This window comes from Uloborus diversus, chromosome 3 (genome assembly GCF_026930045.1).
Source record: "Uloborus diversus isolate 005 chromosome 3, Udiv.v.3.1, whole genome shotgun sequence".
Lineage (NCBI taxonomy): Eukaryota > Metazoa > Arthropoda > Arachnida > Araneae > Uloboridae > Uloborus > Uloborus diversus.
In genome coordinates this window covers 146,916,862-146,933,030 of record NC_072733.1, presented here as the reverse complement: position 1 = coordinate 146,933,030, position 16,169 = coordinate 146,916,862, and the positions used below count along the sequence as shown (strand labels likewise).

Genomic DNA, 16,169 nt, shown 5'->3' with positions numbered 1-16,169 from the left:
TACTGTGATCACTTTGGGACATATACAATTTGATAACAATAACCGAAAAGAATCCCGGTGACATAAAATAATGATTTTTTTTTCAAATTAAGAAACATTTATTTTTTCAACTGTGAATTACAATCACAATGACTCTATAAAATGCACTTTTAAGTTATAAAGTATTAAATTAGTAGAATGAGAATATCCAAATCACACATAAAAGAGAAAAATTAAAATATGCAATTTTTAAATGCATAGTAATAGGCAAAATAAAATATGACTCCCAATCGAAAATAAGTCTTCCATTGACGTTAATGAATTTTTGCAATGAATTTTTTCATATGCAAACAAAAGGCCTCTTAGGGAGAGTCGGTGGCGACTAAGAAAGAACTTCCTGTAGTTCCACTCCTAGAAAAAGATAGCATAGCTATTGAAAACTACAAAATGCTCACAGAAAGTTGGTCTTCTCAATGTTTGCCTTTGTACTTCTGTTGATTGAGGACCAAAAGGGGGGGGGGGAATTGAAAGTTTATGAATAAGTGGTAACAATAAATGAAGACACTGATTACAATATCCGACTTTTTAAAATATGTGTTAATATACAATTGTTCTGGAACTTAGTGATTCAGATAACATTAACCGTGATCAGATTAACCGGCGCCTACTGTATAAAACATTTCTTATAAAAATATTATATACATTTCACTTTGTTCCACAGAAGAAAAAAAGTGAAAATTTTCCACTTTTTATTTATTTATTTTTTGATGTTATAAATTTATGGTCAAAATAAATATTAATTCGATGCAAGTTTTAGTATGGAAGACATTGTTCTTTTTTGATGTACAATTTATTCATTTTGAAAAAAGTAAGCTATTTTAACTAATTTCACTTTGCCCCATTTCCTCTACATCAATCAAAGTAAAATATCAAAGGGTCTGAATGTCTGATAGGTCTATCAAAGTATTTGTTAAAGGATGAACAAGTTCATACTCTTCATATCCAACCTTCTCTCAATTTTTGTTAAATTAGGAGTGAAAACTAACACAAAAGCATGCAATTTCATTATGGAAGGAGTTCTTTTTTTGGTCACAAAAACATTTTGAATACCAATAACGGATCTCTCAATAGTACAGTAAATCCTGATTATCTGCAGAACAGGGTAGCACAATCGCGAATCAGCAAATTTTGAGGATAATCTGCAAATTAGGTAGAAAATGATACTATACTGGATAATTCAAACTGGTCACACAAACAATACTGTACTGGTTCTCCCTGGTCAATTTGTCAAAAGCATTAACACAAAATTATTTCATCAGTACTGAATGGTTTGCCTAGTCAAAACCATAAGGAGAGACTATTAATAGTTCCTTAGACAGGGGTCTGTCCAGAATTTTTCACAAGGTCCATTTTTTGTGAAAAATCAATCAATTTTGTGAAAAGTCAAATAACTTTGCAAAAAAAAATTTTTTTTTTTGTAAAAACAAATTTTATAATTTTGCTGGCACAAATACTGCATCATTGAAACTTAAACTTGAGTGTTTTTCTCTTTTCTGTTGAGAAAATCATTATTGAATGTTTTGCTAGTACTTGGGGGGGGGGGGGCATCGCTCTCTGGGGGAGATGGGCACCCCTCAAGAATCAATATTTATATATCATTCTACATTGTGTAAAAAACACTACAAATGTTGTATGTATAGTACTCAAAATAATTGTAACAAAAAAATAATAAAATTCAGGCAAGGATTCAGCATTTAACTTTTTAGCCCAAGACACTCTTAAAGAGCACAGAATTTTGTTTAAAACTTTTAAATTCCGTGATTTTAATAAAAAATAGAAAAATATTTTATTTGTTAACCTCTCAACAAGCGAACTAAACATTAAAAAGTCAAAATATCCCATTTTTATAGCAGATACAAAGAGATTACAATCCTCAAAGCAGGGTTCATACCCTTTAGACAGAAAAAAATTCAAGCACTTTTCAAGTACTTTTCAAGGTAAAAAATTTTGTTTTCAAGGCAATATCATAAATTTGTACTAAAAATATTGTATGCAGATTTCATTTACTACAAACACATAGAAATAAGGCAATAATACAAAAAAGTATAGGAAAACAAAATTACTTTTTCTACAACGAGAGACACTTTGGTGAAAAATCTACTGCGTTGAAAGTTTTTCTGAAAATGAAGTTTGGTCATAAAGAGAAGCAGATACCAAGAGGTTTAATTTTGAGGTTTTTCAAAGGTTGCAGCAGTCAGAGGTTTGTATATTTTCTAGAATCAACAAATTAATACTTTTAAAAAAAAACCTTTCATAAGTGCTTTTAACTTTTATGGGAAGAAACTAAAATACCCAAGTTCAATGGCATTGCCAGAGAGGAGTTTTTGAAGTCACTCCCCCCCCCCCCCCGGTTTCAACATTTATTTCCAATATCTATACAGTGGTTTATTACAATATGAGGGCGGTTAGGACAAAAACACTACCGAGAAAGTTATTTCAGTTTGCACTATTAAGTTCTAAAAATATTAGGTTTGCAAATCATTTATAAGTATGCAAATCAATTATTCGTATGTATTTATTAGCTGTTCAGCCAATAAGCCATTTCAACTGTCCTCGAGTAAATTTAAAAAATAGGAAGTAAGAAAAGTTTATAAAAGCCCACAGTACAGTCTCTACACCTCAAAATATACAAAAGCAGCTTAAGCAGTGATAAATACTCTGAATGCAAACTTGAGCCTATTCAGCTTTCATTGATTAACTTGCAATAGACAATAAATGTGCAAGTTCAGATTTATAGAGCCATATTTCGAAATTGAAAAGATTCACAAGAAGTTGATATATATTATGACAAAAGTAGTTTTATTTTGGGAAAAAATGGGTTATTGTTGAAATTAGAATTTAAATTTAGAAAGGCAATAATATTCAGGTGTAATTGTAATTTGTGAGTTCATAAAAAATTACCTGAAAGTTTCAAAGAGCAAAATCGGGCAAGGAGGGGGGGGGGGGAATAATTTTTAAAACTAAGACCCCTATTCAGGGATGAGAGTGGTCAGAGAGCAAAAAGGAGGAAATCCAAAAAATTACGTAAAAGGGATGATATCCAAAAAAATTTCGTGAAAGGGATGATATCCAAAACGCATCAAAATAGAACCTGGAAGCCATGATATCCAAAAATTCAACAAAAAAATGGATAATTTACCAGTTTTAAAGGTAATACGTATTTAATTAAATATGAGTAATAATTTTGTACAATTTGCTGCATTGTACCATTTCTTGCAAGGGTGTTTATTCCTAAATAGATCTAAATTTTGAAAAAGAGGCAACAATTTCTAACCCGAGTCCTTGAACAAAGGGTTGGGGGAGCCAGAGTTCAATCTTGGCTGCATCACACAATAGTGTCAACTTTTCATATTTTTTAGAGAAAAATACATTTTTTTCATTAAAAACATTTGAGTTTATAATGTTAAACAAATGAGAACATAAATTTTAAAATTAGATGTTTGTAAAGTAAAAATTTACAACAGAGAGAAAAATCTCAAATTTCTTTATGTGGTAGAACATACTTTTCATAGTAAGAATTAAAAATAAATAAATATATATGTATATAAACGATTGGTTATCTTTTTCCTTGCATTGGAACCTAAAATTTGTTTTTGAAAACTTCCTAATACAATTTTGGAATAAAAAGAACAACTTGCAGCTGCCTCATTTAATCATGAAATCTCAAAACTTTTAACAGGTTGTAAAACCTAAACCATTTGAGATTCACCATAAATATTTTTTACACTTTCTTAAATACACAAAAAAAGCAGCCATGCCAAGTTAAAAAAAAAAAAAATTCGAGACTGTGGGTGCTAAGCCACATTTTTTGATTGAGTTTTGCATTTTTTCTAAAATAAATTAAAGAAATAAAGATATTATTGAAATGATGAATAAAATAAGCGGATATAAGGTAGAAAAGAGTAAAAAACCACCCAACAATAAAAATAATTGAAATACTTTCAGGATGCAAAAAGATTGAAATCTCAAACGAGGCATGCAACTTTCGGCGTAGCACGTGTTTGACGTCGTTGGCATGATTCCAAAACGTACGTTCTTGGCATATATCGCGGAGGACGAAGATTCAGTGCGAAAAAATAGAACAAGTAAGAAATTGGAAACCGAAAATTTTAAAAAATCGTATTTTTTTTCCCGATTTTTGAGAAAAATAAGGCTTGAAAGAGGCAAAAAAAGGAGGAAAAGGAAGAAAGGTTTTAAAAGCCAACAGAAAAAGCCGGAAAAATCTCATCCCTGCTTGAATATACATATGTACAACAATATCTTTTGCTATGCATACAATTCATAAAACAGTTTATTAAGTCAAAATATTCTGCATAGAAATACCATGCCCAGTGCCTGTTGATAACCAGCAACAGGCACTGGGCCTAGCTAGGCTGGTACTGGTCAATTTATTAGATCCAAATGAAGATGAATGACCCTCCTTAAGCTATCTACCCCTTTGCTGATTAAAGCCTCTTTCAGTAAGCTCCAAGTACCCACAACCTTAATAAAGTAGTAATTTTGAACATTTGAGGAAAAGGGGAAAATTGGAGATATAGGGAGGTAAAAGCATAAAAACGAACCCTACTGGATTTCAAGTGAATAATCATAACACAACCACCCCTGTTATACACCTTATTTATTTTAGCAGACATAAAAAAATGATGTACTTATAAATAAAATTATATAAATCAACTTTATGTTTAAAATACAAACTTTAAGTTAATTTGTTAGGTGCTCAACTGCTGAAATTTAAATTTTTTTAAAAAAATCTGTAATGACCAAAAATTAGGTAAAGATAATCATTCAAAATTGCAAAAATAAATAAGCAAATAATTAAACATGACCAAGGTAATAAATTCTTTAACACTTTAGTTATTAAAATAAAAAATAAAATAAGCTAATCTGATGTAGCAGTGTCAAAATAACTACTAATTGCCAAAAATATAAAAATATTTACAAAATGCAAACGGATTGAAATCTCAAACAAGGGAAGCAAATTTTCGCGAATTAAGTTTAATGTTGTCATGTTTCCCATAAAATAAACTTATATTTTACTGAAATTAAACATAAAATATACTAATCTACGGTAGCAAATATGAAAATAACATCCGATTAGTGAATATATTTAAATATTTGCAAGATGCAAAAAGATTGAAATTTCAAACACGAGAAGCAATTTTTCGCAAAGTCTGAGTTCGTTCGACGTGGCATGTTTCCCATGAAATAAATTTATTTGTTTTTTATTAAAATTAAACAAAAAATATACTAATCTAAGGTAGCATATGCAAAACTAACATTTGATTAGCCAAAATATTTAAATATTTGCAGGATGCAAAAAGATTGAAATTTCAAACACAAGAGCAATTTTCCGCGAAACCCGAGTAAGTTCAATGTTGTCATGGTTTCCAAATTAATTTCTTTGTTAATTAATGAAATCAAACAAAAAGTAAACTAATCTAAGGTACCATATGTCAAAATATCTTTCGGTTGTAAAAAACATCAAAATATTTACAAGATGCAAAAGGATTGAAATCCCAAACACGGAAGCAATTTTTCGCGATGTTGCATACTGAACACATGTTCAGAAAATTGCATTGGTGAAATACTTTTTTAAAACTTCTAAGCACAATTCGTTGATTTTTGAGAGAATTTAAGCACTAAGAAACTTTTTCAAGGTTTTAAAACTTTTTCAAGGTTTTCAAGCACTTGAAAATGAACTTTTTTTTTCAAGCACTTTTCAAGGTTTTTCAAGGGCGTACGAACCCTGTCAAAGTGATGACATCAAAAGTATACAAACGGTTTGTAAACGAAATTTTTTTGTTAAAATTAGTTTAGAACTGCATTTAAGAGGCCTATGATAAGCATATCATTAATATCTATCGACACATTGAAGCAATAATAAAATTAAACAATCGATTCAACATAAAATTTTGCTTTGAAAACTTGAAATAAGCGTTGTAACAAAAATAAAGATACTTTTCATTTATTTGTACCTTAATAAAGCGAAGTTAGCTTGAAAAAAGAATAAAATATGATTCTCATATCGGATGTAAAAAGATTGCACTTTCCAAAATGTAGGCATCTAAAGAAAAAAACGGTAAATAAAAGAATTACTTTAAAGTTAATTATCCTTGTTAGCATCGAAAAATCAAACCCATTTAATTTCCTACCAAAATAACAGATACAGATTGCACCGCAGATACGCAAATATTGCAAAGCAGATGAGAATATTTTCTAATTAAGTTACTATAAAGGTTTAACGCCAGATGCTAAGTGGCGATAATTTTAAAGTTGGTAACCCTATCTGAAGTGATCACATTTTTTTCCCCACCAGTACTATCCGTTTGCAGTTCTAAGTTCATTTTGCTAACATATATATTTATTGTTTATTAAATAATGAGCAGGGAGAAAAGTGCTTAGGAGGCAAAGTGCTTACGATGCTGCCTTTTCAGAGCAGAGAAGTTTGCAACAACACTGCTGCAAAATAGCTATGATAAAACAAACAAGCAAAATTATTTAAAACCAAACTGACTTTCAGCTGTTAATTTCTTTCAAAGAAACAAACAAGCATTATATTTATTTGGCAGTAGTAGTTATTTATTGCTTGCAGGAGCAGCAAAAGAGTGCCGATTTTTTTCTTTCTTTTTTTTTTTTTTTTTTGCAAAATTAGCAGATTTTGTATAAGCTCATCCCTCTAATTTAACTTTAAAAAAGGTTTAAAAAAATATTGTTTTTATACACGGGAAATATGTGTTATTTTAATTTCAGATTTGCTCTTTCAATAAACAATTTGAAAGATCCGTTTTTGTTTATCAGAATTTTGTGAAGGCTCCGTTTTGGTTGATCGGGATTTTGTGAAAGGTCCGTTTTGGTTGATAGGATTTTTGTGAAGGGTCCGTTAATAGACCCAAATTTCCTCTGGCCAGACCCCTGTTAGAGCAAGATTTTACAAGCTGCAAGTATTTATAAAAAGAAAGGTACTCATATACAGTAGAATACCTTTATAAGGCCGACCTATATAACGCAATTATCTATAAACCGCACACCTTTTCAGAAGTAAACAATAGGTTTTGAAGTTTAAAAAATCCCTCTGTCTTACTTTGCAAACATAAATATTGTTCGGCAAATAAAATTTTAAAACAGTTTTTCAGCTTTCCATCATAATTCAAAGCTTTTAAATGAAAATTATTATTCACAGTCAAAAGAAAATACCAGATGGTTCTTGAAAATTCAGCTGTTATGCATAATATGAAGCTATCAGAAGTGCAAGATAATTCACTTTCTTTTGATTGTGAAACATGTTTATTTATGAATGACTAATTCTGTAATTAGTGCTTTACTACTCATTGCAGATAAAACCCATTCTGAAGTGCTAATATATAGATATATTCTGAATATTGGTTCAAAAATTTGTGAAATGACCTATATAACGCCAAAACCTGTATAATGCAAAAGCTCTGGTCCCAAGGTGTGCATTATAACGGTCTTCCACTGTATTACAAAATATCAATAGGAAAAAGCATAGTGCAATACTCTCTCTCTCTGGCCTATTAAAGACAGAAAAGCATGCTTCAATGTTTTCTTGATTGTTTTTTAACTTAAGAAATATTTACTTACTTATGTACAGTTAGAAATTTAATTTGATTTCAGGTAAATGAAGAAAAATAATGGAAACACCAATTGCTAGAAACAAAAAATTAATTACACATTTTGAAAAACATTTTTCTTGTAAGGCTTAATGCACACCATACCTTAAGAGACATAATGCTATACGTTATTTTTGCAGTTTTAAGAAGACACTGAATTGCTTGTCTCAATTTTTTAATACTTGGCATAAGTTCAGCTGTCCAATCGATAATTTTGTCTTTTGAATCAGAAGTTTCAGAAGTCTCTGTTTTATGCTCAGCAATAAACGACTGCACTTTGCTTGCCATACACATAATGCTTGCTTTTATGTTCAAATGTGTTAAATCCTGAAATGAAAGAGAAATTACACAAAATATTAATAATGCCATTCAATTTATTAAAGCCACATAAGGTAGATTTATAACAAGAGTAAATATAAAAACAACGTTAAAAACCATCTGAAATATACTTAATTTGTGACAAATAAATAAATAAAGCACTCGGTTATGAACAAAACATATTCACTATTTTTTAGCAGAAAAAAAAGTTGTTTCATACTGCTAATTGATAAGATTTAAAAAAAATGTAGTAATTTATTTTCAAAGGTTATGAATAAGTTGAGTAGAGCAAGAAGTTTAAACCATCCAATTTTTATACTAACCAAATTTACATGTACTCTAGCATTCCCACATGAGTGGCACATACTCAGTGATGCTAACCAGTTAACCACATGTTTTACTAACTGAAAGGAGTTATACAAATACAATTGTGACGACCAGCAACAGGCTCTGGACCTAACTAGTCTGGTCCTAGTCAATTTATTAGTCCCCAATGAAGATCAATGGCTCTCTTAAAGCTATCCACCCCCTTACTCATTACTACCTCTTCCAGTAAGCTCTTCCAAGTGCCCATGACCCTACTAAAGTAGTAGTTTTTCCTGATTTCAAAGTTAGCCTGAGATTTAAATAGTTTAAAACAATGACCCCTCGTCCTGCTTTCCGTGCAAAAATTTAAACCATTAACATCTTTCATTTTGATAAATTAAAATAACTGAATCATGTCCCCTCTGACTCTCCTTTGCTCCAGGCAGTGTTGGGCATTAATCAATTATTTTTTCAATTGCCTTGTTAATTGATTAAAAAAGTAATTGCAATTAAATTAATTGTAATTTAACTATTAATTGCCCTTTGCAATTAATTTAATTGTATTAATGTACATTAATCCTTTTTCTCAATTAAAATAATTGCAATTAATTTTTTTAATTGTTTTATGAAAAAATTAAAACTAACAATTAACTTTATGTATCAATAGGTACAAAGTCCAAAGTATTATTCAACTTCGTTTTTTCGTTCAGGGCTGATTGCTTGCTCACCGCGTGAACTAGTCTTGTCTAGGCAAGCTTTTTCTACACGTAAATGTTTGTGTTTTAATTAAGTGTTTTAAGTTTGTGTAAATCATTGTTTTAGTTTAACTTAGAACAGGGAAGGTGAGAAAGAAGGACATAACAGGGGACATGAGGTCTCAGAGACCACTCTGTTTTATTTATTTTTTTTTAAATCATGTACTAATTAAGATATATTTCTGAAATTTCCCTCAGATGTTAGACTTTTATTAATGTAAAAAAAAAATGGTTTTTGAATTTTTAATTGAAATATACCTTTTCTGAGGAAATTCCACTGGAGCCATAAGATTTTTTGAGAAAAGCCATATGCTGCAGTAAATAATTTATTGCTCATAATAAAGCTACTGTTGAACATTGATCTTTTATTAGTTGCTAACATGTGTATTTAAATAGATAGCAACATGGCATCCATTGAGCGTCCACATCCCAGGTAGACCTGTCGCCTTCGCCTGTACTATAGTGCCTAGAAAGAATAGTGTGCCGACCGGCGCTTTTTTCCCCACGATTCTTGAAGACAAATTGTATGAAAACCGCTAGATGGCAGTGCGGTCGAGATGTACGTTCAATTTCGCGGTGTTTACATTAGTAGACGCGGGATTTTGTTACAATTTAGTTCCGCGTTTCTCTTTTTTACCTTTATTTCGTGAATATTTCATGAAACAGCCTTTAAGGCTTTTAATGGAGGCATCAAAGTTGAACATTCGAAGAAATAAAGCTTCATCTTGTTTCGTACCAAGGTGCAAAAGTGTGTACAAAACATGTAAGGAAAAAGTTACGCTTTTTTAAAGCTCCAGCAGATGAAGAAAAACTAAAGTGGAACTCGTTAATTCCCAGGTTAGATAAAATTTTTGATAAATATTGCTCAATTTGTGCTCTGCATTTCGAAAAACATTTTATTGAAACGCATTTTAAGCATATTATAAATGGTGAGGAAGTTTTGATTCCTCGGGGGAAAACTTTTTTAAAAGATGAGGCAATTCCGACATTTTTCCCAAGTCTGCCAACATACTTTACTAAAAAATTACCAAAGAAAAGGTCCATCAGGAATTATGCAGTTAAGAAAAATGTTCCCTGTTTGAAAAAAATAAAACTTGATCTTTCCGCAGATGAAACTGAAATAACCACGTATAAATCTATTATAAATGAAATTGTTCATATTAATTTGCCTAATGAATATTGGGTTTGTATGAAATTTAAAAAATCTCCAAATATTGTAGTTTTAGTATATAATGAAAATTATGTGGAAAATAATATTAACGATAAAAAGATCATTATTGAAGTAGACACAAAGTCAAGGATGTTTTCAAAACAAAATTTTACACAATTGACTGAAAATTTGATACTTATATTTTAAGGCAAATGTATTATCAATCGAGATGGCTTAGGGTGCAGTTTGTTGTTGTTTTTAATGCTACTTGGGAGACTCAAGCCCCATTCATGTAGCCAGCATGAGTTTAAAGCAGAAAAGAGCGACTCCTGAGTTAATGAGGTCCCTAAATGAGAAAGAGCCCGACTAGGGCACGGTATATGGTAGCACCACCTCTACAGTTTATGGGTCTGGAGAATAGGTTGGAAATCTCCAGCAACGCTACGCCTGGTAACTGTTAGCAACCGACCATTCGACTTTTGGACAAACGGAATCAATGAGCACGTAAGTTATATTTAAAATTTTTTTTTTTTTAATTTTAGCCTTTTAAAATCCTGTACGAAATTGATAATTATTTTTGTTATCGTCCCCCCTTATCGAGATAAAAGGTATTTAAGTCTCCCGAAATTTTAAGAAAAGTGGCACATTTAAACACTTGGCGAGGGATTGAAGGTACCAATTTCTCACAGACGATTTCCTCGTCTGCATGTGGCAGGGCATCCATATCTACAGAGCGTGAGAAAGAGGTCTGTCTCCATCGAAACTCGCTAAATTTGTAACAACGAGACTCGCTTTTCTTAAAATTCCCATAAGCTTTAAAATCTCATATATCGACAACGGGAAAATATTTTTTGCGTCCAAAAACATGTATCACAATGTTCTTTTGATCGCTACTTATTTAGATTTTTTTAAATTGTAGCACTGTCATGTTGTTTCCTGATTAAGGGTAGGGAGATTCAGAAGCTGTGCTTCCTTTTAAAAGAACATTTTAAAGCTATCATAAGCAATGTTAGACAAAGGAGAGGGACGAGGAGGTTCCCCATTTGTTTTTAGTTTTTGAGGATACATTTCTTTCGCTATTTTACATATGAGATAAAAGGTAAAAATACATACTTTTTTTTGTCAATGATAACGTCAGATTCAAAAACAGTTCTATTTCGATAATTATCGACAACAAAACAGTTTGCTGACAGGTTCTAAAGAACGTTATAAAAATAAGCAAACTAGCAGTTTGACGTTGATAAGTATTACCGAAAATTCAACAAATAATCAAGCCAGCTGTTTGCCAATTGCAGTTATTTGCAAATTAGTATGTTATATGTGATCGGAGCAAGTGACCCTATTATTTTTTTTAATGTAAGGAAAGTCCTTGAAAAAAAAAAACAGGTCCGAGTCAGTAGGTTTTCAAGCGACTCCGACTCTTCGGCTCAGACTGAGAAGCCCTGATAATTTTAATTAGCTTAAGAATTTCGAAGCAGTTTTATTTTGAAAATAGTGGTACCCACAGGACTCTGCCCGGAGGAGAAAATTAAAAGGTCATTTGATTAGCTTGTATATTTACAAATAATGAATGATGAATTTCTCGCCAATTGGCTATCTTCATTCGCTCATCCCACGTTACGGTTCCACGTCATTATAATTTCGTAATTTACTAATTTTGCTCCGGAAACAGTTCTTAAAATTGAAATAAAAAAAGAACAAAATCGAATTTAAAATCGCTTCGAGGTGCACACCCCCATGCTACAAACTAACTTTGTGTCAAATTTCATGAAAATGGGCCGAACGGTCTAGGCGCTGTCTGCGTCACAGAGATCCAGACAGAAATCCGGACAGAGAGACTTTCGGCTTTATTATTAGTAGAGAAATAAGAGACGAGCAGTTATTGAATACTTAGGGGCCATTCATTAATTACGTAAGGATGATTTTGGCAATTTTTGATCCCCCTTCCCCCATGTAAGGGTACGTAAGATTTTTCACCCCCCCCCCCCCCTATTCTTACGTAAGATTCCATTTCGTTTTTCAAAATGATAAAATAACAAATCTTGGAATCGTTACATCACTGGAATCGTTATTAAATTCATATTATTAAATTTAACTTTTTGCGTAAAGAAATAGTTACTGAAAAGTTAGAATCTAAACTGAATGTTTTTTTCGACATTTTTTTTATTTATTTATTTATTTTTTTTTATGTAATATTAATTAAAAATAAAACATGCCATACATAATGCGACTCTTTTATTATATTTTACACTATTCATTCTTTATAAAACAAATAAAAAAACATCTTATCCTAACACGTTTCTTACCTTCCATACGCAAATGGAACATAATCTCTGCCAAATCACTTGTTGACCGTGCAATTTCTAATGTGAAATACCAACTTGGAAAATATTACGTAAGAATGAGTTTGACCCCCCCCCCAAAGGTACGAGGAGGCTTTTCCAACCCCCCTCCCCCTCAGGACCCTTACATATTTAATGAATGGCCCCTTATAGTCTACTATTTTCATTGAAGATAAATTAGCATAAGGTAATTTTATATTCTTCAAAAAATAAATGAACACCCATGTAACAAATAGCACTTATTACAGAATTTGTCTTTTGCGCAGAAATAAGTTCAGTCCGAAAAACGGGGCTTTTAAACTGTGAAATGAGCATGCAATCGCTGATTTAAAACGAATCTGATTGAGGAGCATAACGTACACCTCGAGTGCAGCGCCATCTGGTTTTTCCTCAGATTTGATCTCACTTTTTCCCCTTCGATCGGCACACTACTCTTTCTAGGCACTATACCTGTACAGTATATTATACAAAACCAGTAATTTTTTTAAGAGTTAGTTTTGATTAAAATTCACAAAACAATTGACAATGTTAATTGTAGCAAACTACAATTAACAATTATTTAATTGTTAACTGTAGTAAACTACAATAAACAATTAATTGTTAATTGTAATTTTCCACAATTACAATTGATCAATTGTTAGTTGTTGTGGTTATGTTTACCAATTAATCAATTGTTAATCTTTAATTGTTCATGCAATTAAAATTTGCCCAATTCTGGCTCCAGGCTATACATATTAAGTCCAATAAGTCTAGTATCATAATCTAAATCTGAAAGTCCTCTTACTAGTCTAGTTACCCTTCTTTGAACCCTTTCCAAAACAGAAATATCTTTTTTCAGATAAGGAGACCAAAACTGAACAGCATACTCCAAATGAGGTCTTACTAAACTCCTATATACAGGCAGAAGAACCTTCTTAGATTTGTTTGAAATAGATCTATTGATAAACCCAAGTATTCTGTTTGCTTTGTTACTTGCTGTGCTGCACTGTTGACTAAACTTGAAGTCCTGATTTATTAAGATACCCATATCCATAACATTTTCTGCCTGACTAATGACTGAATCCTGTAAACTATAACTCGTACGCTTATTTCCATGACCTAAGTGTAGCACTTGACATTTCCCTACATTAACTGCCCTACCCCATTTCTCCGCCCACTTAGTAATATGATCTAAATCCTCTTGAAGGTATTTTACTTGTTCATTTTCGAAAATCCCCATAACTTTTACATCATCAGCAAAGCAATTCATGCTTCCAGAAATGCTTTCATTGATGTCATTCATAAAAATAATAAACAAAAGAGGCCCTAAAACTGATCCCTGAGGTACCCCGCTTAAAACATTACTCCATTTAAAATGATTTCCCCTCACAACTACTTTTTACTTCCTTCTAGTGAGCCAATTTCTAACCCAAAGTAAAGTTTTTCCTCCTATTCTTATATCAGCTAGTTTGCTAAGAGCAAACATGTGGTACCTTGTCAAAAGCTTTTTGAAAATCAATATAAACAACATCCACACACTTTTGTAATCTAAAGCCAAGGTAACCTTGTCATAGAAATGCAATAAATTAGTAGCACACAATTTACCTTTCCTGTAACCATACTGCAAACTAGTCAACAGACTATTAGTCTCCAAGAAATTCATGATCTTAATTTTGATCAAAGTTTTAAAAATCTTACAAATCACTGAAGCCAGACTGAATTCCTGGGAATTACAGGTCTATAATTCCCAGCATTACCTTTAGACCCTTCCATGAAGAGCGGCGTTATGTTAGCCAGCTTCCAGTCCTTTGGCACTGTCCCCGAGTTTAAAGAAGCATTGAAAATATTTAAAATGTCATCCACTAATTCCTCGGCACATTCAACTAAAATATTTAGATAAATATTATCTGGTCCCGGAGCTTTAGTTGCTTTAATCTTTTTTAAATGAAATAGAACCTCCTCCCTGGAAAATACAAAATCCTCAAGCTGTATAATAACTTGTGTCTTGTTAGTGTCAACTGTTGAGATACAGTTATCGTTAAACACACTGGAAAAAAAGTTATTTAGAACATTTGCAATATCCCTATCGTTTTGGATTAAATTTCCATGCTCATCAACCAATGGCTCAATTTGACTGTTTCGAGCTTTCCCAGAATTAGCGTAAGCAAAAACCTTTTAGGGTTCCCATGAATGTCATATGCTAGCCTTTGCTCCAATTCCCTTTTCTGATTCCGTACCAAATACTTAAAATTTCTCCTAGCCTTACCATACTGGAGCCTCTCTGCACTCCGACCAGTTTCTTTAAACTGACCAAAAGCGGTTTGCTTATAATTTAGAGCTTCTTTAATCTCTCTGGAGAATCACATGGGCCAAATTTTGGTACTGACACCTTTTCTCCTAAATGGAATATAATCCCCAACCGTTTTTTGAGAGTTTCAACTAATTTAAATGTTGACCAAACTGTTACATTATTTTGCGTTATGAATGAGAACTAGATCTTGGTTTCTTCGAGGATTCTTCAAGATTTTTTGCTTATCTGAGGTCAGCTTGGTCAAAATAAATGGTAATTGGGATTTGACCGTATAACATTTTATTAATTCATGAAAATGAAATACTCACTAAGGGTTCAATTTCTTCCAAGCCAATTTGTGAAGAACTATTAACTTGGTGTGGTTTTTCTTGATCACAGCTAGTACAATTCTCTACAGAGCTTATGCTTTCTGCTGTGTTACATGCTTCAGTTTGTAGTTCTGATTTCATATTTACTACAGCAGACAGAGCATGAGATTCATTTTGAGAGTGTTTTGGAGAATTTTTGCTTGCAGAAACTGAAGCTGAAGACATTCTAGGAATAACATCACATTTAGCATTTGTAGTTGACTCAGATTTCAAGGAATCCCATATCAAGAGAACATCTTCAACTAATTGTGCAGAGCACACACGAGTTAATTGATCTCCCTGTAGGGTAAATATATATATATAATAAGACCAAACAACTTAATAAGTGATACAATATGCATGAAATTACACAAATTAGAGCATATTTCAAAATGAGTAGTAAAGTGTAGTGATGCACAGCTGATAGATAATAACAAAACTAACCAGCATCAAATTACAGTTGGCTCTCTGTTTAATGACTTTCAAGGGACCTCAAAAAATCATCCTTAAGTAGAAAGCGTCCTTAAATAGAATGCTTTTAACACTATAGTGGACCATCTGGGACCGTGAAAAGTCGTCGTTAAATAGAGCGTCATTAAACAAAAAGCCAACTGTATATGCTAATCTAAGTTATACTTATATCCCCTAGCTATAACCTATCTCAAATGAATTATGCAATGTACTTTTGAAATTATTGAGCATAGTCTATTTTCTTAACCTTTTTCATTCTTTGCACTGAATTTAAAATGTTCTGTAATCTGCAAATGATTTCATGAATTTAACAATTTATAAAGATTAATTGTGTGTCCACACAGGATTCAAGACAATGAACACGTTCTCTCTGTTTGGCTTTATATACAGGGTGTTAAATTTTAACCTGCAAGACCTCTATTTTTGCAACCAATAGTCCTAGACGCATACTTTCTATTGCAAAATGTTTCAAAATCAGATGCAGAGTTAAGATATCAAAAGTTTGAAGAAAAAATAAAAATGA

The 16,169-nt window shown here is 31.9% G+C and overlaps 1 protein-coding gene across 1 annotated transcript in view; it reads right to left on the bottom strand.

The window, feature by feature from the left end:
- LOC129218707 (inositol polyphosphate-4-phosphatase type I A-like) overlaps positions 1–16,169 on the bottom strand; it is a 161,656-nt gene that overhangs the window by 50,120 nt on the left and 95,367 nt on the right. Inside the window, exons 16-17 of the mRNA XM_054853029.1 lie at positions 15,137–15,475; positions 7,773–7,994 (exon numbers count right to left, since the gene is read on the bottom strand). Of these exons, the coding sequence (XP_054709004.1) occupies positions 7,773–7,994; positions 15,137–15,475 (561 nt within the window). The remainder of the gene's footprint in view (positions 1–7,772; positions 7,995–15,136; positions 15,476–16,169) is intronic.